At 32.1% G+C, this 25,818-nt stretch overlaps 1 protein-coding gene across 1 annotated transcript; it reads left to right on the forward strand.

The window, feature by feature from the left end:
• Window positions 1-22,232: 22,232 nt before the first annotated feature.
• Window positions 22,233-23,663, forward strand: LOC133171826 (uncharacterized). Its single transcript, XM_061306623.1, has one exon. It carries the CDS (start codon window positions 22,233-22,235, stop codon window positions 23,661-23,663), a length of 1,431 nt encoding a protein of 476 aa, XP_061162607.1.
• Window positions 23,664-25,818: the final 2,155 nt, after the last annotated feature.

Genomic DNA, 25,818 nt, shown 5'->3' on the forward strand with positions numbered 1-25,818 from the left:
TATTTGTATATTTTGAGATATCTTGCAAAAAGTAGTTACGTTCCGGTAGTGGGACAGACCATACATGCATTTAACCTAAAGTCATTAACCGGAACGAAATCGTTGAGTTTTTGGAAAGACTAAAACCAATCCCGTTCCTATAGGTCTGCGCCCCATTTTAAATGAAAATGATCCTTTTCCAACTATTTTTGTGGTATCTTATCTATCTGTATTATTTCAATTTTTAGTAAAGAATTTATAATTATTTTTCAGCATTCATATTTCCTAGTCATAAACATATCTAGTACAGGTAAATAATTTTCATTGCCAAGCATACATGCATATTCAAACAAAAGAAAGAAAATTTATATTTTAACTCTTGTGAAAATTTAAATCACAGTCTACACTATGGCATCTCATGATATCATTCGTCATAGGTCAGTTGCGAATGTTAAGAGTGAAAGTTTTTAGCGGAAGGCCTTCATTTAATTTTTTTGACGACCTTTTTATATTGTCAAACACTAGTCGGTTTTCATTTTCATTAAATGTGATTTCCTTTTCCATGAATACAAAAAATGATAAAGTTAATCAAATTTCCTTATGTCTACTTTTGATATTATCAAGTATCACTTTGTTTATGCAAAAGAGTATACATATACATGCAAACAGGATATATAAATTTTACTGAAATAATTAAGTTGGTACAAATTGTATCACAAAAAGAGCACTACAAAATTTAGAGAGGAAAAAAAATATAACTAAAAATAAAACAATGAAATCACTGATATTTTAATAGATATCAAATATTTAAAATTTCATAAATCCTTCAATATCGGGGAAAAAATTATAGGTTCAAAAAGCGACTTAGCAGGCAAGACTAATATTAAGTTGTATCCTCCAAAAGAAACTTTGACAAATTTTCATTACTGAAATAGTAACAATATAATAACAATTAATACATTTTTAAATAGAAAGTGAGTCAATCCGAAAGAAAGAATAGACCATACATATATAAATATATAAAGACGGATCAAGTAATGTTTCTACTGAAAAAAAATTACTGTGTGTGTGTAAGTTGGGTGGGGGTTGAGTATGGTTTCACACACAGACACACACTCACACATTTTAATGCAAACACTATCTTATCTAATTCTATGAAAGGGAGTGGTTCGGTTGTACATGAATTTAGGAGTGCTAAATATCCTAGGCTATTTAAATCCGAAATTGGGTTTGCATGATAAATCCTTTATTCCTTTTCATGTGATACTAAACTAAAAAAAATATTTTTTCTCAACTATAACAAATAGTTAATTATGTCTACTGTAGTTATGCTTAACACAGTAATTATTTGTGTTTTGCATACTTATTATTATCCTAGTAAAAAGGACATAAAAAGAAGTTTGCTAGCGCTAAATTTTAGTAACATAGCTATAAAATTAATTATTGGTAAGTGTGGCTGCCGTCGTTCGTTTTACTACCCGGACGAAAACTACACACAACACTATTCCCGGTTGATAATAGTTTTTTCCCATAATTTTTTTACGACACGAACTTCATTAAAGGAACCTACACAAGAGGTGATAAAATTTCCTCATATATTCAATAGGATGTTTTACAAATCTGAATTGCATCACTTTCAAAGCATGATTCAGCAACAATTCCTTTTATAGACTTGGGATATATCTCGATTAGACATAGTAAAAAAGATTTATATTATGTTTCCGTTTTCCGTATTTCTTATTTTAGTGATAAATGGAACACAGAATTAAAGAATATATATATATATATATATATATATATATATATATATATATATATATATATATATATATATATATATATATATATATATATATATATATATATATATATATATATATATATTTTACAATTCATTGAAAGACTTGACGATAAAAAACAGTGATCGATATCATAAATCCTGTATACAATACGAATCGAGAACTCGGCAAAATCACTGACATCTAGAAATTCCAATGGATCAGGTACCTACATCCTACACGAGACCCCTGTATTGATCATGTCGTCAAAATTAGATTATGACAATTACCTAACATTTGGTAAGAAATACCATCCAACGACATGTTTGCAAGTCAAGGTCTTTATAGCAACCATAGAATTTGCAGTGCAAACTTTAAACGAGAATGTTGAAAGCCCTAAACAATAAACTTTACGTAAATATTTCTAAAAATGTCAGGAAATTGTTCATAATAAAGATGAGGTATAAATTAAGACGAATAAAAATTGTACGATGCACATTAACATGCAATTGTCTTGAGGTATGGTAAAGATGTTACTTCTTTCGAGCACTGCATTAGGGTCATTTGGTGGATTTCACATAGAAAATTAGATTTAAATATTGATTTTTTTTTAAATTAAGAATGGCAGATACTTCAAATATTACTTAACATTATTGTAGCGCCACGTTTTGTCCTCACACTCGAATATATCGCATTTCCGCAATACAATCTAACACTATTGACAGTAAACTTTTAAGACATTTTGGTCTATACAGTATGTATTTTTAACCTATATATCTTTAAAAATGTGGGGAAAATTCACCACTCCAATACCTAACAACAAGAATACAGACAATTTTCTTTTCATATTTTTGAATAGGTCATATATGAAGCTTTAATGATAAAATATTTGTGAAAAAATTTTGATAAAATTTTAGTAACGAGTGACCTATAGAGGATTAGTAGAGGTTTTATTATGCTGAAATCCAACAAAAGAAAATAACATCACATGCCATAATTATTTATTTATTAATATGAATTTAATCTCACAAGATAGTACATGTATCCACACACTCAAGTGCATTGACCTACTGGTAATATGAAGAAAGATTTAATACATTAGTACATGAATATTTACCTGAATTAAGAAAAGCATTAAAATGTAACTTTGATTTTTAGGGAAAAAACATGCCTTTTTAAGATATGCATGTAAAAAATAGTTTTATTTTCCTCTTTCTCCAAGAGGAACTTCGATCAGACCTGAACCTTGGCAGTGTAACCCTGCACTGCATGGGCACGCGTACACGACATCAGTTGGTTTTGTCATCAGGGAGTTATACCTCACAAGGCAACCTTATCAATTATTACATGAGTATTATGTAATAATTTTTTTTTTGTCTAAGACATGCATATAAAAATTGAACAGTAAAAACCGTCATATTATATCAGTATATATACATGTCTCAAAAAAGGAGTACAATTCTTTAAGAGATCAATATTCATGGCCTGACTTTTGATTTAGTACAAATTCTAATGCTTTTTATTCTCTCTGTTTTTTTGGGAGATGTGCACTGGACTAACTTATCCTTTGAGTCGAGTAAATGAGCCTTTTGTATATATATTTTCTTTGAATGGGCATTCAAGCAAGTTAACGTTCTTTCTAAGAGGCAAACACACTACTATTTCCTATAACTACAACAATGAACCGATGATATCATTACATTTTTTAAATATTGTTGCTTCAAAAGATTTTACAAATTATGTACAATATAGCCCCTGAATAGATGTATCCCTGTGACACATACGGTGGCATATTTCTGCCCCCCCCCCCCCAATTCAATATAAATTATGTTAACATACAACATAATTATGTAGACATGCAATTAACTTATTTATGTCTACATGCAAAATAATTATTTTGACATGCAAGTTACCAATCTCTTTAGAGAATCGATCTAATTTTAATGTTTGTAAACCTACTTACTAACGCCATTATATGACATCATACAAGCAAGATGCAACAAAAGTATGTTGACATGCGACTAATTTATGCTATTTTGCGAGATAATCATGTAGACACGCGACTTATTTATGTCAACATGCAAGATAATTACCGGTATGTAGACATGCAATATATATATCAACATGCAAGATAATTATGTTAACATGCGAGTTTATTATGTCAACATTCAAGATATTTATGTTGACATGCAACTTATTATCTTGCATGTTGACATAAATAAGTCTCATGCTGACATAAATTAGTAACATGTAAACATAATCATCTTGCATGTTAAAATATAACTCGCATGTTGACATAAATAAGTCGCATGTGGCATAAATATCTTGCATGTTAATATAATTATATTATCATGCATGTTGACATAAACAAGTTGCATGTTGGCATAAATATCTTGCATGTTAACATAATTATCTTGCATGTTGACATAAATAAGTTGCATGTCAACATAATTCTGTTGCATTTTGCTTGTACAATGTTGTATACCGCCCTTAGTAAGTATGTTTACCAATATTAAAATTAGATTCTCTAAAAAGATTGGTAACTTGCATGTCAACATAATTATTATGCATGTAGACATAATTATCTTGCATGTTGACATACTTTTCTCGCATGTTAACATAATTTATCTTGCATATAGGGGGCAGAAATATGCCACCATAAACACAAGAACACTAGAAAGGAAATCTTACTAGATCCGAGTGTTCCCATAGAAACGCAGTGTCCAAGATGACTGTGTGTGTCCAGGAATCTTTTGCCTCGAGGAGGGTTGTTGGACACACAACATTCATTATCGCTGCATTCTGATCCCGTGTTACACATTTTCTGTGCAAACGCATGTATCTTAAAGAAAAATACAGATAATAAAATATCATAAAGCAAGGAATTCTAAAAGATACATCAGTATTTTTACACGGATTTAACTTATCAGATGTACGAAGAGGCCTACCATATGTTGCTCATGTCTTTTTACACGTGTCTTTCAGTAAAATGACAATAAATATAAAAAGGAGGATAAGGAAGGATATGGATGTGTTTATTAAATCAAGGAATTAAAATGTATAAGAAAAATTGTATGAATGTAAAACCAGTTACCTACACTTAGTAAGGCAAATATCATAACCATAACCACTGGAATTTTCTTCATTTTGTCCGTTCTACGTTTAACTTACATTAACAATAGTGCTTTTAACTCTTATCAGAACTATTATCAACATTTATATCCTGCGCAAACTCAAAAGTACATGTACATGTATGATATTGTATAGCTGCTAGGGCGTTTCATCTCCGTATAATTGATGTACTTTTATAGTTTATTTCTACTGATCAACCAGGAATCTTCATTTTAAACAAAATTATATATCAATAGATTTACACGAAACAGGGGGTGCTAAAAAAATATTGGACAAGCAAAACAATAAAGTACAAAACAAAACGAAACAAAACCAAAACAAATAATAATAATAATAAAATTAATAAATAGATAAATAAATAATAATAAAATAATTCCTCTAAAATCCTATTTCTAAGAGGGGTGGGTGTGACCTTTCTCAAACTTTTCTGTCCATTCTTCTTCAAATGCTGGGATTTCCAAGTGTCCGACCGTTTAGTAAAAAAAGGGGGGCATTTAAATAAAAATTTACATATTAAAACTATAACAAACGATTAGTCTCAGAAAAGGGGGGCTACCCTCCCCTCTTTTGCGTGGTACTGGCCTGTCTAATTTGTAGTTCTGGAAAGCTTCTATGATGTAAGCTACTATGTATTTCAAAACTCGACGCAATACCAGTCTGGCATGGATATCGCTTACAGATTATGCATCTTTTAATGCCTAATATAGATCATTGGTTGTCTTCTAATCAATTATATCTAGAAAAGTTAACAGCTTCAATTTATGGCAACAGGCCTATGGAAATAAATATTTACATTTGATGTGTACATGTATTTTCCTTCTATCATCAATAATTTATTTACTAGGAAACTTTAAACACTCAGTATTCAATAACACAGATGAGGACCGAATCAACAATTTTAAAATGAATCAATTAACAATAGTTACATGTACTTCCATCCATATGTCGACTCGATCCCAGTGACCTTGAAATAAAAGATACCACAAAGTCTGACACATTTGTTTCAAATTTGGGTATTTTACTAGAAAAAAGACGTTAATGGTGACCTAACAACAAAACATTATGATAAACGTAAAAACTTCAACTTTTCAATCGTCAACCTCCCTTACTTATGTAGCAATATACCTTTATCACCTGCATATGAGGTTTATATCTACCAGTTTGTAAAATGAGGCAAGCTTTTGACAAACAAGTTGATGAAACAACAATCTCGTTTAAAGTCATCATTTCGCAAGTTTTTCTGGTCGATACAATGACGTCGACCTTGTCAGCAAACACAATCTATCATAAAGTCGAATGCTGTCCGACATTTTCCATACCAATTGTTAGACCATTATTTACACACTGAATTGTCTACGGATTTTTCCGTTTGCCCGATTATAACAAGGAGCAGGACAGGGGATGCTCCTGATCCGACTTCTGATGTTTTTTGGAGGTCTGCGTTTTCTCTGCTCCCGATTTGTATTGTTTCAATGGACTTTCAGCTTGATTACTGTACGTTATCACCGTATTTCATTATTGCTAGAATACTGAATTCCATGGCGATAGGTACCCGATAATGGACTTTTGCAAGAAGTGCTGACTTTTACAATAGGACAGTATATGGAAGCTCTTTTGCGATATAAATAGTAAGCTTAACAGTTAATTAAGCGATAATAATTGGCCATTTCAAAACACATATTACGTTATCTAGGAAGGGAACGGCAACCACCCTACCCTCAACCCCCTCCTTTCCCACATTGACCAACTTTTGCTTATAGTTTTCCTTCCGGAATGTTTTTTCTTCCTTATTTGATTCCTTCAGAAAATGAGATTGAAAGGAGATACTAACTAATAAATAAAGCTATGTAATTCTGCCTCCCATCGATTGCACACCAATTAATCATGTAAGTGCCCCAAACAGAATACCTATAATCAACTATTAAGGTTTTCTTATTTATTATCAATTCCGTACCTTCGTACATAAGGCAGGTTTAAATGTCAAAGTAAGTCGTCGACTATAAAAGTCAGTGCTTCTCGCAAAAGTCCAGTAGTAACATATCCTTGAGCCCAAACTGTACCTTAATTCTTCTTTCTCATACAGGAAAAGGCTTTTAAAATGCCAAAATGTGTATCATTAAACACTGCAGTCACTTGTTTCCAGCCATTAAGTAAGATATTAACAAACGCAATCAATAAGATGAAATACTGATTTTTTTTACTCTCATAAAATTCATGGCGACTATACAATGAAAGAAAAACCATTTGTTATAACAATATACTATGCAAATTTTTACTTATTTTTTATGATAGCTAAACAGAGTAATCTTTGATATATGTTGTTGTCTATCCGTCGAGAACAACATAACGAAATCCTAGAAATACAAAGTTTTCTATGTAAAACAATTTATTATGCCAAATAATTTTTTACTATTTGAATGGTACAATGTAGCATTCTTTTAGCAAATAAATCGATTGCATAATCTTAAATGTTTCTTTCCATTTAATTCAAATTTAAAATTTAATTCAATCAATTTATCATATTTAATTTTTTCCAGTCAGTCACCTACAGTGTATATAGAGGAGGAAAGGTAGCTGAAGCATTACCTCCCGCTTATTTACATGTATAGAATATTTGGACTATGTGAAGAAAAATTCCAAAGGTCTTTATTTCTGATCCTATTAAATATGGAAATTTTGTTTCCCCTTTTTTTTTACTGTTCTTTTGATTTAAAGAGATGAATTCAAAGAATAAATACCAAAATAATCAAGTTTTGGATGTCTTCTTTTCGGATTGTTGGGCGGGGTTGTCATGCCTATAATTTCATTTCAGCTAGAGAGAAATACACTGTAGTGTTGATATAGTCACTTGTGGGATCAGTCACAATTCTTTATGAAGTATTAGCTATTTTATAGAAAGAACAAATGGATAATCAGAAAATGTTCATCAATGGAGCTAACACAAAAACCACTATCCTTCTTTTTATTCTTATTCCATTATCCTTTTAAGTACTTATTGTTTTGTAAGTTATCCTGTTTAGAACCCCAACTTTTCTAACTGACCAATCAGAATTGATCTCTATTTCTTCATTGTTTTGTAATCGCCATTTTGATTGAGAGATTTAATTTTTGCAAAAACCACCTCTACCCCTCCACAACCCATTTCATTTAGTTTTTTTAGACTTGTGAACTTCTGTACACCACATTTTACTGTATTGGTACTCTTTTGAGCACCACCCTTTTGCTAGAATTTTTTTTTTATAAGTATGATTTGTAGGATTTATTTTATGTTGATGTAGTTAGTTTTATGAAGTTGTATTGGCTGTGATATCTAATATATGACTAGTCATTATGTCTCTCATGGAATCTAGTCAGATTTAACATGTTTTGCTTGTCTTTATATCCCAGCCAATTAATAAATAAAATAATAAAATTTATACCCTTACTCGGCAATAAGGGCAGTAAGGGATTTTTATTGTGCCAATGCCTACCGTGACACGGGATCTTTCTTATTAAGGTATAATCCGAAAGATTCATGACTTTCACTTCCAATGTGGGGCGCTTGACGAAGGAACAGTATGTTCAGCTTCTTATGTTTGATGCGGCACCGGGAAACGAGAATCGAACCCGGTACATGTATCTCCCAACCACGAAGCAAGCGCCTATTATTTGACTACCGCGATCGGTCATTATAATAATTTAGGAGGAAATTCCCCAGAACCAACCCATATCTAATTTTGCATTTAACAGAATAAAATTTTGATGATGTACACGTGGATATGGAAGCTCTTGATAAACAGAGCTCACGTTAGAAGTATTTTTTTGTTGGGTGCAGGGATGTGAAAAATCCAAAACGTATTTGTCTATTATGTCATCCCAAATAGAACCGGGGGAGGGCTGAGGTGGGGGTTTCCAGTTAATTTTTACTGCAGGAAATTCTAGCAGATCTAGATGGCTTTGACATTCTATAATCGAATTTTACAGTGATTGTAATCACCAGGTTTAGTTGTGTACAATAAATGATCACCGATACAATTGAAACTGAAAGGGTTTACATTCTCTATAGCTTGCCAAATTAAAAGTTTCTATTTCTAGTTATAATACAGGATTACAATAAATATATCTAAATAAGAATACTAATATATCCAAGTCTATACATGTTTATTAAAGCTGTTGCTTTAAACAAAAAAGAAAAACTTATACTTTATTTAAATAAAAAAGTATAAATGCAAATTACATCAAAGAGTATTAATTCCCGTCTTAAAGGAAATTTCATCAAAACAAAGAACAATTTCTTTAGATTTCTGGAAAAACATACAGTATTATGCATGTGTACAATTTATTTGTTGTAAGAAAAGTATTTAATTTGATGTCAAACATTTCTGTAGAATTCTATAAGCTCCATTGATGACTGAAATCGGAAATACGGCAAAAACGGATAGATAATGTAAAGGTAGTACATGTTTTCGTTGATTATTTCTATTGGCTTGAATCGAGATATATCCAGTAATCCGTAAAATGAATTGGTGAACCATGACGTTAAGTTGATTCCAATCAGGTTTATAAAACTTACTTTTAAAATGTACGAGGAAGTTTCATTAACTCTTACATCGATTATTCGCCTTCTATAAAGAAGAAAATTTGTCTGGTAAAAAATGTAGAGAAAGTTTATGAAAAAACTATTATCCTCCGGGGAAATTATGACTTTCCTTAGAGTGATAAAACCAACGATTGCAGCAGCACTTAGCAATAAAGCTACATCACTGAAATTCAGCATTCTTCTCTGTGTTTGCAACCTTATCCCTTTGAAGAGGCAGTGATGTATAATGAATATGTGTATGAGAGCAAATGATTTCTGTGTTAACATTGCATAATTGTGAATCGGTGCTATGAATTTTTTATGGGGAAATTCCACCCAAATACTTGATAGAATTAAAATTGTCAGGTTATTAAGCACCACAAAAACTACAGTCGACATCATAAAAAAATTTCTCCATGAAAATCTGGAAGCTGTCCTCAATATTCCATGATCCTTATTTTTTGTCCGTTCACTTTCTCCTGACCGCAAAGCAAGAATCAATGTGGATGCAAGAATAGAAAATTCAAGCGATGCGGGTGTTCGAAAGAAGCTTACCACGTGAGCAAACCGTCTCCTTGTTGGGTCAGACACAAATGAACAGTTGTAAGTATTCACGCTTTTGTTAACGATATTGTCATCAGAAATTTGATGCAACATTGAAGTAGCTCCTTCGATTATGTTGGAAAGAACAACCATGAAGGTCACACAGTTTACAGTTTTCAAACCATGAACAATGTTACGACCAGTGTATGTTATAAACCCCGCTTGGAAAAGAACATAAGGAACTAAGGTGAAAGTTTCAACCTTCCGAATGGTAAGTACTCCTGCAGGCATGTTCTCATCTTTCAAACAATAAATGTGTAAAAGGTTGTAGGTCAGGGATGTTGAGCATTTTAAGATACAAAATAACCACAAAAAACCTAATCGAATTTTTCGCACCAAAGACTTGTTTGTAGCCATGGCCAGTGTCATCAATTCTCTCCTTCCACAAACTAAATATGTAACCATATATATCATTGCTATTAGTCCTAAAAATCTTGCCGAAATATTTATTCCAAGAGTTATGTTGAAACTGAGGATAAAAGTGTCGGGTGATTCCCCATATGTTAAAATGGTAACAAAAATTATTCCCCCAACAGTAGATGCAGCCAAGGCAAATCCTACATCAATATAACTTGTTGCACTATCGGTTGAAATTCTTGCCATATTGAAGATATAATGACGCATAACCTTAAAAACAAGTTAAGAAGTATTTTGAGATGAGCGATACTAGAATAATTTAAGTCAAATGCATTTTGAATTGACAGGACAATAGATATCATTTTATCTTAAACGTATATTTATAAAGAATTCTGAAAAATCAGCAAAAAAAAAATCGTTATGTAGCGAAGACATATTAAAGATTTTCTACATGTTTGTACAGAGTACACAGGGATTGCTTACATGTATCAATCGATATTGAAGAATTTGATAATTTCTAAGTACTTTGTGCAAAGAAATAAGATATACCGTGCTGATATGAAACAAGCAGAAAATACGAATCACAGAAATAGAAAATCAAAAAATAGCACATCTCGAAATATATAAATTTAAAAAAATCAATAATTTTTTAAACAAATTCATTCGAGCAATAAAGTCTAAAATAACGAAGTATGCAATTACACTTGTCAATGAAATTGATATTCATGATACATCTCTAGTATTATGATACATCTACAATAAACTACATACAATAGCATTAACACCCGTTAAGTTTCTATTTTCATTATTAACTTGTTTTGTACTTCCGGGTGAATAGTTTTCACATCAGTGGTGTCTCTGTCTTCTGTTCATTCCTTATCCTATAAAAATAAAACTATGAAGATATATAAGACAAGATATTTATAACAAACTCTATAGAGCATGAAGATTTCATTTGTGATATTTCTAGTTTGCCTTTAAAAGCAAACTTCAGGAAGTATTTAATTCTTTTTTAGACAAAAACGCAAATAAAATTAGGCACATTATTGATTTCTACATGATATAAGACTGGCATGTAAATAAAATATAAGTTTAACCAATTTTGACAAAAAGTACCTGTTATAATTGTACTTTTTGTAAGTTGTTTTCTTTCCACATTTAACAACATGTATATCAAGCATAATAGGGTGTAAAGAAATGCACTTACCTTCTAAGGTGTCCATTGACATGTGAAATCAAAAACGTAAAACATATCAGATAAAAATTTCTCGAGAGGATTACAAGGAAATGTTTACCTACTGTAAAAACAAAAACATTCGAAAACATTTCGAATTTAACAAAGATATCATATGATCGGTTGAAAAACGGGGGTAGTTTATTACCCGTACCTTAGATCGATTTAGAAAGGATGTGTTCAAAATTTCAAAGAATTGACCTAGAAAAAGAAAAATATTTCTCACTTTCATGAAAGAATTTATTATAACATCTATTAAGATGTAAAAGGGGGAAAAAACTCGATGTAATCTTCATTTCGACATTTATTAATGTCGCTGACTTTTTAATCAATAAACAATATTCATTTCATCTGTCAAATGGCTGACCTGTTTCAAACATGTACCAATTGAAAGAAAATTGTTTTCATAGTTATTTTTCACACAGATATCTCCGTTAACCTGATCCATACAGAGACTTATGACAAGTGATCAGTCGACAGGGGATGCTTACTCCTTCAAGGCACCAGATCTAATCTCTGGTATTTCTAAGGATCCGTGGTTTTGCATTGCTCTCGATTTTGTATTGTATTTTGTAGATTATTTGTTACATGTAATGCTTACTATTTGTTTTCTTCATCTATTTCTTTAACTTATTCAGTTCAAAGTCACTGCACAAATTTTACTCACAGGTAATTTGCTTGATCTTCATTTGCTTGAAGTATGATCCTAAATGGACAAAATTTAAGGGAGAGAAAATATGATCATAAGGATTTTACATAAAAGAATTGCTTTAAGATGTATCTTTGACTTACAATTTTACCTTTACTTTTGGGTCAGTTATGAGCCAGATGAGGTCAAGGTATAGAAATAGTTTCACTTTAAGGACCTGCTTTGACCTTGACCCCTGAAAAAAATGCTCATGACAAGGATATTAAAACAGATTTTTAAAAACCGTAATCTTTGAGCTAGTCAAAAAATTTAAAATCAATGCAAACCCTTATCCCATGGGCACTCTTTGAGTAAAGTTTAGGTCAGATCATCAGAACAAGGGAAGAAAAGAAAATCTATTCCATACGGGTGGTTCTGGAAAAACAGACTGATCACTATAAGGAATCCTCAGAGCGGGGCTAATGAGGGAACATCTCATGATATATCCGTGCTCTTATAACCGTACAGAGATAGAGTGTAACACAGATATGATATTTTACTGATAAGAGGCCCGATATAGAGAACTTTGACATAATTACAATGGGGAAAATGAAGAAATTGACTGCTATACTAATTGTTGTGATGCTAGCTTTTCCCAGTGTAAGTAGATACTCTCATTTTTATACAAGATATATATTTGTGGAAATTTTTATTTCTTCCAATGATACCATAGACAACAATATTAAAGTCCATACCCACATATGTTGTATTGGGGAATAATAAAAAGCTCTATTTGATAAACTGCCAAGTTGAAGATGAAATTAAAATATATAAAAATGGTTTCAATAAAGCAAATATCTTGTAATTATGCAAGTAGGCCAATTTCAAAATATTGAAATAACATCCCAGGTTTTAAGAAAAATGATATGCTTGTCTTCTTTTTTATATAAGTGTAAAAAAAAATACTCACTTCCAAATCTATATCTAAAGATATATAAATGATTGCACAAAGTCCGAGTGTAATAGATGGCAGTATTATCCCTTCAGCATCTTTTGTTGTTGTTTTTTCTTTCAGATACTTGCATTTGCAACAAGAATGTGCAATAGAGGGTCAGATTGTAATGATGACGAATGTTGTATGAACAACAACCCTCCACGTGGAAAAAGGTTTTTGGATATACATACACAGAGTCATCTAGGACATTGCGCTCCAATGGGTACTGATCGATCGGGTACGTTTTATTCGTTCTCAAGTATATAATAAAGATCTAGGGCAAGTTCTCATTAATAAGATATTAATGAAATATACATATATAGTCTTCATAAAAGTTATTAAGAGTCATTTTGTTAAGTCTGTCTTATGAGGTACGCCCACTTAACCACAAAACCAGATGACATTGTTTACGATTGCCCATGCAGTACAGGATTACATTGTCATGGTGATGGTATCGTTGAAATCCCCCTTGGAGAAATAGGTAACTTTACTTTCATTCTTTCTAGAAACTGAAAATACTCCTGAAGACAACATTATTTGAGGTTTCACTTAAATGTAGAACATCATTAAAAAATTATTAATATAATAGTATATTCTTCGTTTCAGGACATTGCACTTCTCAACAATCTTAAGAAGTGTTCAAGATGGGTGTTCATTTTGTATTTATATATTCATGAAAGAGTAAAAGTTGCAAATTCTGATACTATTTATAAACATTGTTGAAGTGGGAGGGGCTTTGCTATCTACCTGATTATTACTGGCTGGCAACCATATTGACATGTTTTCACAAAAATGCTTAGAAAATGTTCATACCTGTTCAGTACGTAAACCAGTTCAATGGTGATCATTACCATGGTAATCATAAAATGACGGAGTACCTATTATTTGACTCAATTCTTACAGTAAAAATTGTTATACATGTAACTTATTAAGCAATTGGTCAGTGTACAATCATTTTTAGCTCATCTGAGCCGAAGGTTCAAGTGAGCCTTTCTATCAAACAGTGTCCGGCGTCTGTCGCCCGTCGTCTGTAAACTTTTCACATTTTCGACTTCTTCTCAAGAACAACTGTTCCAATTTCAATCATACTTGTCACAAAGCATCCTTGGATGAAGGGGATTAAAGTTTGTTCACAGAAAGTACCGCGCCCTCTTTCAAGGGGAGATAATTAAGAATTCGTGAAAATTTGGTGGCATCTTTTAAAAATCTTCTTCTCAAGAACCACTGGGCAAGAAAAGATGAAACTTATGGGAAAGCTTCATTACATATTCTAGATTCAAAGTTGTTCATATCATAACCCCCAGAGGTAGGGCGGGGCCACAAGAGGGGGTCAAAGTATTACATAGGAATATATAAGTATTGTCTTTAAAAATCTTCTTCTCAAGAACAGCTAAGCCATTATTAGACATATTAATACAGAAATATCCTCAGGTAGTGTAGATTCAAGTTTGTTCAAATCAGGACAACTTGGGGTAGGGCGGGGCCACAACAGTGGGTCAAGGTTTACATAGGAATATATAGGAGTGATGGTTAAGGGGCATTTGAGTAAAACGCATTGAAGACTTCAAATAGTGGAATGACCTGACAACCTTTGGAATAGACTAGCCTAGGGTATATAAGGCAAAGCTTTGGGAAAGTCAGGCATTCAGAGGGTAGCTGTAGAAGTTGGACGAAGAATCAGCAATAAGGAATTAAGATATTCCATCCTAATAGCAAAATATTCAATGAAATAATACATAACAGATGGTAGGTGTTGAATACTCAGTATATTTAGATAAGATTCCCATTTATTACTATTAGCATGTAAGTGTGTGTCCTAATTTATGACCTTGAATTTTGGTAAGAGTTACATGTATCTTTCTCTGTTTTTAATTAATAAAAAAAAAATCAATTTTAAGAAACTTATCTGGTAAAAAAAAAAAATGTTTTCAATTTTCATTCTATTTTTAATGTGTTTTAGTGCATGTAAGAACCAGATCATACCATTACGTAGGAAATATCTTCAAAATCTTCTTCTCAAGAACAAATAAGCCATTATTAGTCATATTTATACAGAAGCAACCTTAGGTATTGTAGAATCAAGTTTGTTCAAATTATGACACCCAGGGGTTCGGACACAAAAGAGAGTCAACGTTTTGCATAAAAATATATAGGAATCATCTTGAAAAAAATCTTTTGCTCAAGAACAGCAAAGCCATGAATAGTCATATTATAGAAGCATCTTCAGGTAGTGTAGATTAAAATTTGTTCAAATTTACGGTGGGTAGGGTGGGGTCACAATGAGCAATCTGAGCTTTACATAGGAATACATAGGGGAAAAAAATCTAAATCTTCTGTTTAAAAAAAGCAAAGCCATGATTAGTAATATTGATATAGAAGCATCCTGAGGTAGTGTAAATTTTAGTTTGCCTCCCTCCTTAAAACTTTGCAAAACTGAACTGATTTCTGCTTCTTCCTAGCCAGTGTGCTCCGGTGAGCGATGTGGCCCATGTGCCTCTTGTTCATTATGTTCCCCAAACGAAGTTTGGGAACATATTGTTTTTACTCTGTTTCTTATTATTATTATTATTATTATTATTATTTTTCTTCCTGGGTACTTTTTTGTCCGTGAGTGATCTCCGAAACTATACATCCGATTGAGTTGAAACCTTTTTAGGGTTAGTAGGAATGTTATGTAGATTTGCGGAACGAAGGTCATTTTGCGCGCACGTGCATGCACGTGCGTGCGCGTGCAATGAGTAAAATGACCAATATACTTGATATAGCCATAACTTTCATATCTTTTGATGAAATACTTTGATACTCAGAATATAAGGATATATTAATAGTGTAGACAAGATGACATGGTCAGAATGTACATGCATGCACGTGCGCGCATGCGCATTGATTGAAATAACCAATACAATTGATATAGACTTTACTTGTACATTTTTTGATGAATTGCTTTGAAACTCAGAATATAAATATATATTAGAAGTGTAGACAAGAAGACTTGATCAGCGCACACATGCATGCACGTGCATGCACGTGCGTGCGCGTGCAATGAGTAAAATGACAAATATACTTGATATAGCCATAACTTTCATATCTTTTGATGAAATGCTTTGATACTCAGGATATCAGGATATATTAATAGTGTAGACAAGATGACATGGTCAGAATGCACATTCATGCACGTGTGCGCATGCGCAATGATTACAATAACCTATACAAATGATATAGACTTAACTTGTATATTTTTTGATGAATTGCTTTGAAACTCAGAATATAAATATATATTAGAAGTATAGACAAGATGACATGATCAGTGCGCACATGCATGCATTTGCATGCACGTGCGTGCGCGTGCAATGAGTAAAATGACCAATATACTTGATATAGCCAGAACTTTTACATTTTTTGATGTAATGCTTTGATACTCAGAATATATAGACATATTATAAATGTAGACAAGACGACATTGTCAACATGCATATGCATGCACGTGCGCGCGCATGCAATGCTAAAATGACCAATATACTTGATATAGCTGTAACTTTTATACTTTTTGATGAAATGATTTGATACCCAAAATATGTAGATATATTAATAGTGTTGACAAGATGACACGATCATCATGGACATGCATGCACGTGCGCGCGCGTGCAATGCGTAAAATGATAGATATACTTAATATAGCCGAATTTTTTTTATCTTTCAATGAAATTTGAATATAAAGATGTATTAAAAGTGTAGACAAGTTGACATGGTCATTTTGTACATGCATGCCCGTGCGCGCGAGTGTAATGCGTAAAAAAAACCCAATATACTTGATTGCCTTATTTAATGAAGCTTACAGGGAATAAGACATCAAAAGGAAGTTGGGGAGCGTTTGGGGAACATCTGTAACGGTCCCCGTTACAATTAATACTAGTTTAGTTTTGTACCATGTACTTGGGGAAAAAATCTATAAAAATCTTTCTTAAAGAGGCATATTATCGTTTACCTGCACAAGAATTGGTACTGCGGTAGAATTTATTTAGAGAAAGTAACCTTTTTCAAAATGAATTTTACGACTAAGTTTAGTATTTGATAACTTATTGCTTCCTTTAACAATTTTTTTTCTAATGAATTATTCACAATATACATGTATTCTAATGTAGTAGATATATAAGATTTCTGTAAGCTACTATTCACACCCTACTACCGGCAACTGGGACTGCCGATGCAACTGGGACGACAGGCGACAAAATAAGAACAGAATAGTCAAATTTCAAGCGTTGTTCGAGAAAATTTGGTCAAACTGAGCTTATATAATTAAAACTGCTATTCCATAGTCACAATCGAACAACGCTTGAAATTTAAATTTATTCTATTCTTATTTTGTTTAAATAAGAAACCATAGTTTTATATTCTACAGGAAAATAGTTTACGGTATGGTCAAGACGGGAAACCATCACACGTTAGTAAATGAATTATGTTATAAATTGTCAAAAATGCGATAAAAATCAGGTCTCTGTCATAGCGAAAAACAACTTTGCCGTCTGTCGTCCCAGTTGCATCGGCAGTCCCAGTTACCGGTAATAGGGTGTGCTATTGGGCTTTTGAGAGAAGCGCTAACTTTTACTTTCGACGGCTTACTTTTACACTAGGACAATATATGGAAGCTCTTTTGCGATAGAAATATTAAGCTAAACAGTTAATTTAACGAAAATTATGGGCCATTTGATATTGAAAGGAGATACTACCCTTCACGAATAATTAATTTTGTAACTCTGCCTCCCATCATCTCTTGCGTTGATTGCATACCGGTAAGTCATGTTAGTGTCCCTAACACCATGCCTATATACATGTATAACCATTATTAAGGTTTTCTTGTCTATTATAATTTTCATAACTCCGTACATTAGGCAGGTTTAAATGTCAAAGTAAGCCATCAACTGTAAAAGTCAGTGATTCTCGCAAAAGTCCATTGCTTAGATATTTTTAGGAGAAATTGTAAAATTGTTGTCTTAGTCGTTAGATATTTTGTGAAAAGGTATTTGATCTAATATTACGTAAGTATAAAGAAAGCGGGCCAGTTTTATTTACATTGTTAAAAAGAACGTGCAGTAAAAGTACACAGGGAAGCGAGACAGTTATGTATACACTCAAATAGAACGTACAGTAAAGGTACAAAGGGAAGCGAGACAGTATTGTTTGCACTCAAATAGAACAGAACGCAAGAAAAGGGGAGTGAGTCATTCTGTATACAATCTAATGAAACGTTAGTGCTAAAGAACTCTTGCAGAATTGAATATTATTTAAAAGATAATCGCTGCTTAGAAACATTTCGTCAGTGTTTCTAAGTGAGGGGTTATTTGTCAGAGTTAGATGTTTCTCAGATAAATAAGAAATACTAGAACTGATAAATGTCTATCACGAGAACCTGCAAGCAAATATCAATACGGTTTTTCCGTACTTATCTTTTCATTTTTTATATGTACAATATTTGTTAATAAACTAATTATTTCCTCATTTTACTGAAAATGAATCAGAATATGAAACATAAGTGAAGGCAGGAAGTGAATTTGTTCGCCATTTAAAGGGATTTTATCACGTATCTAAATTTCTTAAAAATGAAACACTATTTTATTCTTGAAACATATAATTATCGTTTAATTCTGAAATAATGCTGAAAACGGCCGTAATTAGACGATAAAACGCCCGTAATATAAGGTCCTCGAAGTAAAAATATCCACTCATTAGATAAGGGTCACGTAAAACGTCATAGGTGTCAATGGTCAATAGAACTCGTAAAGCTTATGGTAAGAAAAAAACATATTGAATAGATTTTTATGCTAAATAAATAGAATACACAATATGGCCGGTTGAAATTTTGACATCGACTATATCCCTTTGGTTATGGACGGTCTTTTATGTATGAACGTCTAGCAGAGAGAAATAATCAGAAAATATGCCGACAATTGGAGAGGTAACAGAATACTAATCTCTGAAGACTTTTCATACTTTTTTGTGATAGTAGTAAGAAAATAATTTTATCTTATGTTTTACAACAGAGTGAATTGGTTAGGAGTTCTGCATGACTTAATAAATAAAATATAGTGTGTAAAAGAATTGTAGAATTATGTGAAAAAATTATTTCAATAAATAACGTCTTCTGAAATTCAATCGGGATCGGGATTGTATAAAATATTTCACCGTAAATTTTGTTACGTTTTTTCAACTATTTTCGAGGGAAAACATACATAAAATAATCTTGTTTTTGATTTTATTGATAAAATATGGCATATAAATTGAAAATCATGTCAAATATATATAAAATTTATTTGAATTCATCAAATAAACCTCGAGTTCTCTAGGGTTCTCTAGAGTTCTCTAGGGTTCTCTACTTAGTTGGACCGGTTGACAACTCGGGACTGCGACTAAATAGAACGAATTACAAAAGTTTAACTTCGTAAACATTTATAGATATGGGAATTTTAATTTCTCCTTCTTTATTATTTTAATTAATTATATATAAATAAATTCTGTACATCTTCTATCTGTCCCAGCAGTGAATATCATGTACTATGACATTTCTTCAATGGCGCCGTACGCCATTACGAAGTTCACAACATTCCTACTAGATTCTGTGCGACTTTTAAAAATGCGTGTTTGTAATTTATTATTTTTTTTAAAACGTATCTTTCCTTAAAATATTTTATAGGACAGAAAAAAATCGTGATCGATCGGGCATAAACGATTGTTCTGAATGGAGATAAACGCCATCGCATTTGCAGAACATCTCTCGACCAAGTCCAGGAAAGGTGGAAAAAAATTTCTTCCAAAAACCTTTCTTGTGCACATTTGTGCATCCTAAAGCCACAAATTATACCTTACTACCTGTCAATTATCCAGTTATCACTTAATCATTTTCTAAAAGGTTTAATAGACACAACAAATGAGCCCTTTTGTATACACAATAAGTAGTTCGCTTGACCAGGATTGACACATATGACGTCAGAGCAATGGCGCGTAACATCGGCGATCAAAATATGCATATTGAGAATTTCAAACTTTGAATCGCTGAAACATCAAAAATATTAATTTTCTAGCAAAGATTTTTAAATATATGATTTTAATAGCATGTAAACTTTTTCATATAAAAAATTTTGAGACGTGATAAAAACCCTTTGAGACAAAGGTTTATGTTTCTCTGTTTTTACCAGAATGCTTTTAGATTTTGAGTAAATCTTTTCTTAATGAAACAAATTTCATTTTCAATATTTACCTGTTAAAGATATTGCCAACTGCTGAGCTGAACGTCGCAATTAAAATTTTAATTATCTCTTCCATATTTCATACCAATGTTTATTAGACTTAGAGTCGAATATTGAACTAGTACATCAGGTATCTATAGATCTATGTAATTGAAATAAATTATATCGGGAGACAAAATTCCTCCACAAAGCCCAGATTGGGTTTAAGATAACATATATATATATATATATATATATATATATATATATATATATATATATATATATATATATATATATATATATATATATATATATATATGTATATATATATATATATATATAATAGCAATACAAATATTAAGTTAATTTTCTAGAATATCCTATTTTTTCCTACTAAATTTTTTCTTACGTATAAAATTGAAATTTTATCAAACATTGACAATATTATCACATCTGTTAACGGTATTTATCCAGAAAATAAAATATCGTTTGAGTGTCAACAGTAAGGCTGGGTCCATGATGTCCCATAGCGGTTGCCGACTTGCAGCGGAATACCAATAACCAAAGAAAAACATTTAAAAGGAAAAAAAAATAATCTGATATTATAGATTTGAAGGGGGCTATTGCATCCATCAATTAACCAATCTATATAAATAATGCCAAGATTTGACAAAATAATTAGAGAGAAAAACACTTCCTTTTCATAATTCTACACAGTTTCATGTAAATTCATCAAACGTTAAGGTATTTAAAGTGAATACATAATTCCAGAGAAAAGAATATTATAATTACTCACATTAGACAACTAAAGACAAGGTATGGTAATGGCTGAATTTGGTCCTTTTTTTGATATTAAAAAAGTCTAAACTGTTATAGTTTGCAATTAAAAACTATTAGTTTAAATGATGCCTATTTCATAAGCAGCACTCTGATTCAAAGCGTACACGGAGGCCACAAGAGGTTGACAAAGTGGAACATTTTACCAAATTTCCTCCTGATACATCTGATAAAATTACGTCAAATATGATGTACTTTTTACCTCTTAAAACATAGAGCACAAGTTTGCCTATCTGAGATTTTCAGACATAAATGTGTCTCATACTTGTGCTTGAACTTTGAATAAATTTGTAGATAGGCACGCTTGTGCTCTGTGTTTTCAGAAATAAAATGTGCTTTAAAATTGATAAAAATTTGATAAAAATGAGAAAAATAGCCTATTTTGTGATATTTCTGTGTCCTCTGTGTATGGCCTATTTTGCAATATTTCTGTGTCCTCTGTGTATGCTATAAATTAGAATCAATACTCAGTTTGTAACAAGCATGATAACAGGTTATTTTTAAATCATGAATTATTGGAACGTTCTAAGAAACATCCCTCAAACCAGGAGCCAGAAAGAGATCTTTACCTGTCTTGTCCTTTGGGATAAATATATACCTTTTCTAAATACTTTTTTGAATGGTATTGATAAAATGCTTTCATTGTCAATCATACATGCATTTTTTTTAAAAATATGATCATTATTTACTTGGTGGAAACCTTCCTGTTTTTAATTTCCGCTTCTTTCCTTTTGTGATCTACTTCCTTATATTGCTATTATTAGTTTCAAGCATTTAAAGAGCTCTTAAAAACTTATATAACTAATCAATTATTGTTGTATAAGTGATAAGGCTGTTTGTTTGTTGTTGTTATTTACAGCAGATTATATACAAGTTTTTTTTTAATCATATTCTGCAATTCAGAGTAAAATGGGAGAAGAAAAGGTCCATCCTCATCCCGATTCCATTAGCCGTAATGAAGAAGATAGCGAGATAGGATCTTACCTACTGATTTCCTTTTTGATTGGTATATTGGTAGTACCGATTGTTAATTATGGACGAAAAGAAGAATCTGATATTGGCGCTGTCGATATTGTTATCGGTATTAACATAACGGTCAGATTGGTGGGTGCAATGGCACTTGTTTTTGCTTTTGTTTCGATTTATCATCGTGAAATGGAATGGATAAGTGGAAAATGTTCCTCTCTTGTTATCAAAACGAAACTGGGATTTTTATTAGTTTTTGGATTAGCAAAAATTATTTTCATTGTAATCTATGTCACATTTTATCTTAAATGCAGAGAAATGATTTCATCGGAATTGACAAATGTGATAGCTGCTGAAGGCTTTACAAACATATTTTTTATTATTTTACAATTGATTTTTTTCATGTATGTTGGCCAATATTCGTTCATCAGCAGACCGACAGTTAGATATGTTTCTTCACTTATTGCAATGGGGAACTTCACAGATTTGTTGGTTTTTATGACACTCAGTGTTAATGGAAACAAGGACCTTATATTTGACAAAAACAATACAGCTACCGTCAACTGCACCGGGTACAGTCCAAATGTTGTAGAAAATCTTATATCAGTATCTAATGAGTTCAGAGCTCCGATTGGAGTGCAGTTTTCAATTTTGGCAATAACTCTTGCGTTCAGCATGAAACCAGACACCGAAAATCTTTTCAACAACTCAGACAAACTTTGCCTACAGTTCTCTTGGAAAACTCCAAAGTGTTTAGTGAAAATTATTATAGTGGCGGTTATAATAAATGTTCCTCTTTTGGTTTGTGCTCCTTTCAAGTTAGTGTTTCCAGATAGCAAAACACAATCCCTAATATGGCTAAGCTTAGTTTATACGCAAAAGACAGCAATTTTTGCATGTTTATTAGGAATTAATTACAAAATATTTAAGAAACTAAAACTGCGTATAAAAAATGTGGCACTGAATGCAAACGAAACTGTGCTTCTAGTCAGTACCGTGGGTGTGGTCTCCTATTTGGCAATACAAATGTTTTATCAAGAGGAAATCAACGGACTTTTAACTTCGATTGCAAGCATTAGTCTACTTTCCATTCTTTACCAAGTAACCATAATTTTATTCGGCAGGAGAATGATTCTCATTGGAAATGAAATATCCGACATCCATGTAATACAACAACTGGTAGTGATCCTGGTCTGCAGCAATATCTCTGTATGGTTTAATGATTTTCTGTATGGATTATGGGACATGGCCAACGACAATGTGCTAAGAGATAGTCTTTTTAAGTACATTGCTATGATACTTTATCCTTTAATTGCCTATTACAGATTTCAGTCGGCAATGGAGCTCATGGAGTTGTACCGTCATATTTCTTGATAATGGCTTAAGAAAAAAATAAATGAATAGAAATATAACAGTCGTCATGACTTATGTTGACCATATACACTTACAAAGAATTAGTTGGTTTAATACATACTTAGGTTAATCAGAGTTTTACCCTTTTATCCAGAGGATATTATCCGCGCTTTGTATACCAGTGCACTGCCATATCAGGTACGCAGATAATGACGTACTCGGTCTACAATTTGACGTAAATGAATTCATTAAAAATCATTCTTTAGCGGAACGTTGATATTTTCGATCAGTTGGGACTTATGGAAGCATATTGATGCGAGTAGTATTATTTTTAGATTTATCGTACACACGAGACACTAAGTCGTACGAACGAGATACTCAGGCGTGTGTACAGATAATAAATCTTAATTACGATATAAAACACACCCTCACACACAAACACACACACCCTCACACACACACACACACAGAGAGAGGGGGGGCTTTTAAGTGTTTAGAATCTTTATTAAACACAGGCCTATTTTTCGCTAGCTAGAAAAAATCTGAGATCGTTTTTAAGAGTTGTTGTCCCTCACCCCACCCCTTCATCCACATCCCCCTCCGGAAAAATTCCTAGATAGGTCCCTCAATTTCTATTGAAAATGAATAGGGATGCATGAAGTATGATAATACTAAATTGTAACATGCAGAGAGAGAGAGAGAGAGAGAGAGAGAGAGAGAGAGAGCTTTCTGCATTGCTGCAAACGTAAATTATGGAACTCTAAACGTGTCAAAAATGCTGTTTTTCACATATTAGCTAGGTAATGTAACCATGTTAACCATTCCACAAAGTAACCGATTTTTGCTTGATATAAGTTCATGGTATTAAATACTTTTATCGTAGCAAGTTTGAAGAATTAAATATTTACATAAAAACGAAAAATTCCAAACGCGAAACTGCGTGTTTGTTCGGGGGAGGGGGTAATCTCGTTATTACAACTTTTATATTTTAGATTCCTTGCATTAACCCAACCTAATATTCTTTTTGCGATTATTTTAATCACCTTAGAAAAATAACAATTCCCAACGCCTGGCCTATCGCGAAGAACTAATAAATGATATAAGGGGAAATGGGTAGTGATAGTGATTTTTGTTTAATTTGAACATTACATTACACACTGTCAGAGGCAATTGAGAAGCCCACGATTTGCATATAGCGTGTTTGATTTTATTTGATTATCATCTCGATATCCTTAATCTGCCTAATCTTATTATAACTAAAGTTTATAAAATTTGTATCTGAATTATCAAAAATAAAAATAATAAAAAAGAAAAAGAGAAATGAAAAGAAAAAAGAAATTAGTGAAGAAGAAAGAGTTAAACGAAACTGTTTGTAATTATATGTCAATTCTGACTACCCTCATAGTAGTTTTTCCCCCCAAAAAATTACAAGGTAAGAGAAATGTTCATTAACATATCTTTCAATCTAAAATAGCAGTATATCTAAGTCAATCTCAGCAAAAACTCATTATACTCAGTATTTATCTTAAAATGGAGCAAAATAAATTATGCAGGTGCTGTAAATGGTTTAAATTGAGTAGTTAAGTTGAGATAGACAATCAACTCTATCTGACACCAGCAAGTACAAAACTTTAATAGCTTGGAAAAAACTTCCTGTGGGTAAATCATTCCTATGCTGCTTTCATATCTTTCTATAAGTCTTGATGTTTTAGACGTTTTTAAAACATTTAACAGAATAACCTTACATTTGGATATTAATTGAGTTCTGGCATGAAATTCTTCTCAAATTTGCTGTAGGTTCATGTAGGATGTAGGATACACAAAATATGAAAAAGAGCTTAAATCGGTATTGCAAAAAACTTTGACTTCCAAAATGTTTTGAAATTGCAGTGAAAGCAATTTAATCCAAATGTGTTGCAAATGTGTTCGGATTACTTCCTGTCTTTTTTCATTTACACTTTATCTGGCAAACCTACAACGCACAGTATAGGACAGTATTCACAATATGAAAACATCCAATTTCATTTACATCCAAAGTAATTCTTTTTCTCTTTTCCATGAGCTCTCAAGACATAACCATGCCAAATCTCTTAAAATTCATATAGCTCTCTCTCATCTTTCAGGCGTTCATCAAACAGAACAAAATGCAACCAAAATTGTTTGTTTCTTTGTTTGT

Source organism: Saccostrea echinata, unplaced genomic scaffold (assembly GCF_033153115.1).
Source record: "Saccostrea echinata isolate AGI-Se365-2 ecotype Australia unplaced genomic scaffold, CSIRO_AGI_Sech_v1 ptg000054l, whole genome shotgun sequence".
Taxonomy (NCBI): Eukaryota; Metazoa; Mollusca; class Bivalvia; order Ostreida; family Ostreidae; genus Saccostrea; species Saccostrea echinata.

What these genes read in the sequence shown, in the direction of transcription:
- LOC133171826 (XM_061306623.1), top strand. Translation starts at nt 22,233, where the DNA reads ATGGGAGAAGAAAAGGTCCATCCTCATCCCGATTCCATTAGCCGTAAT.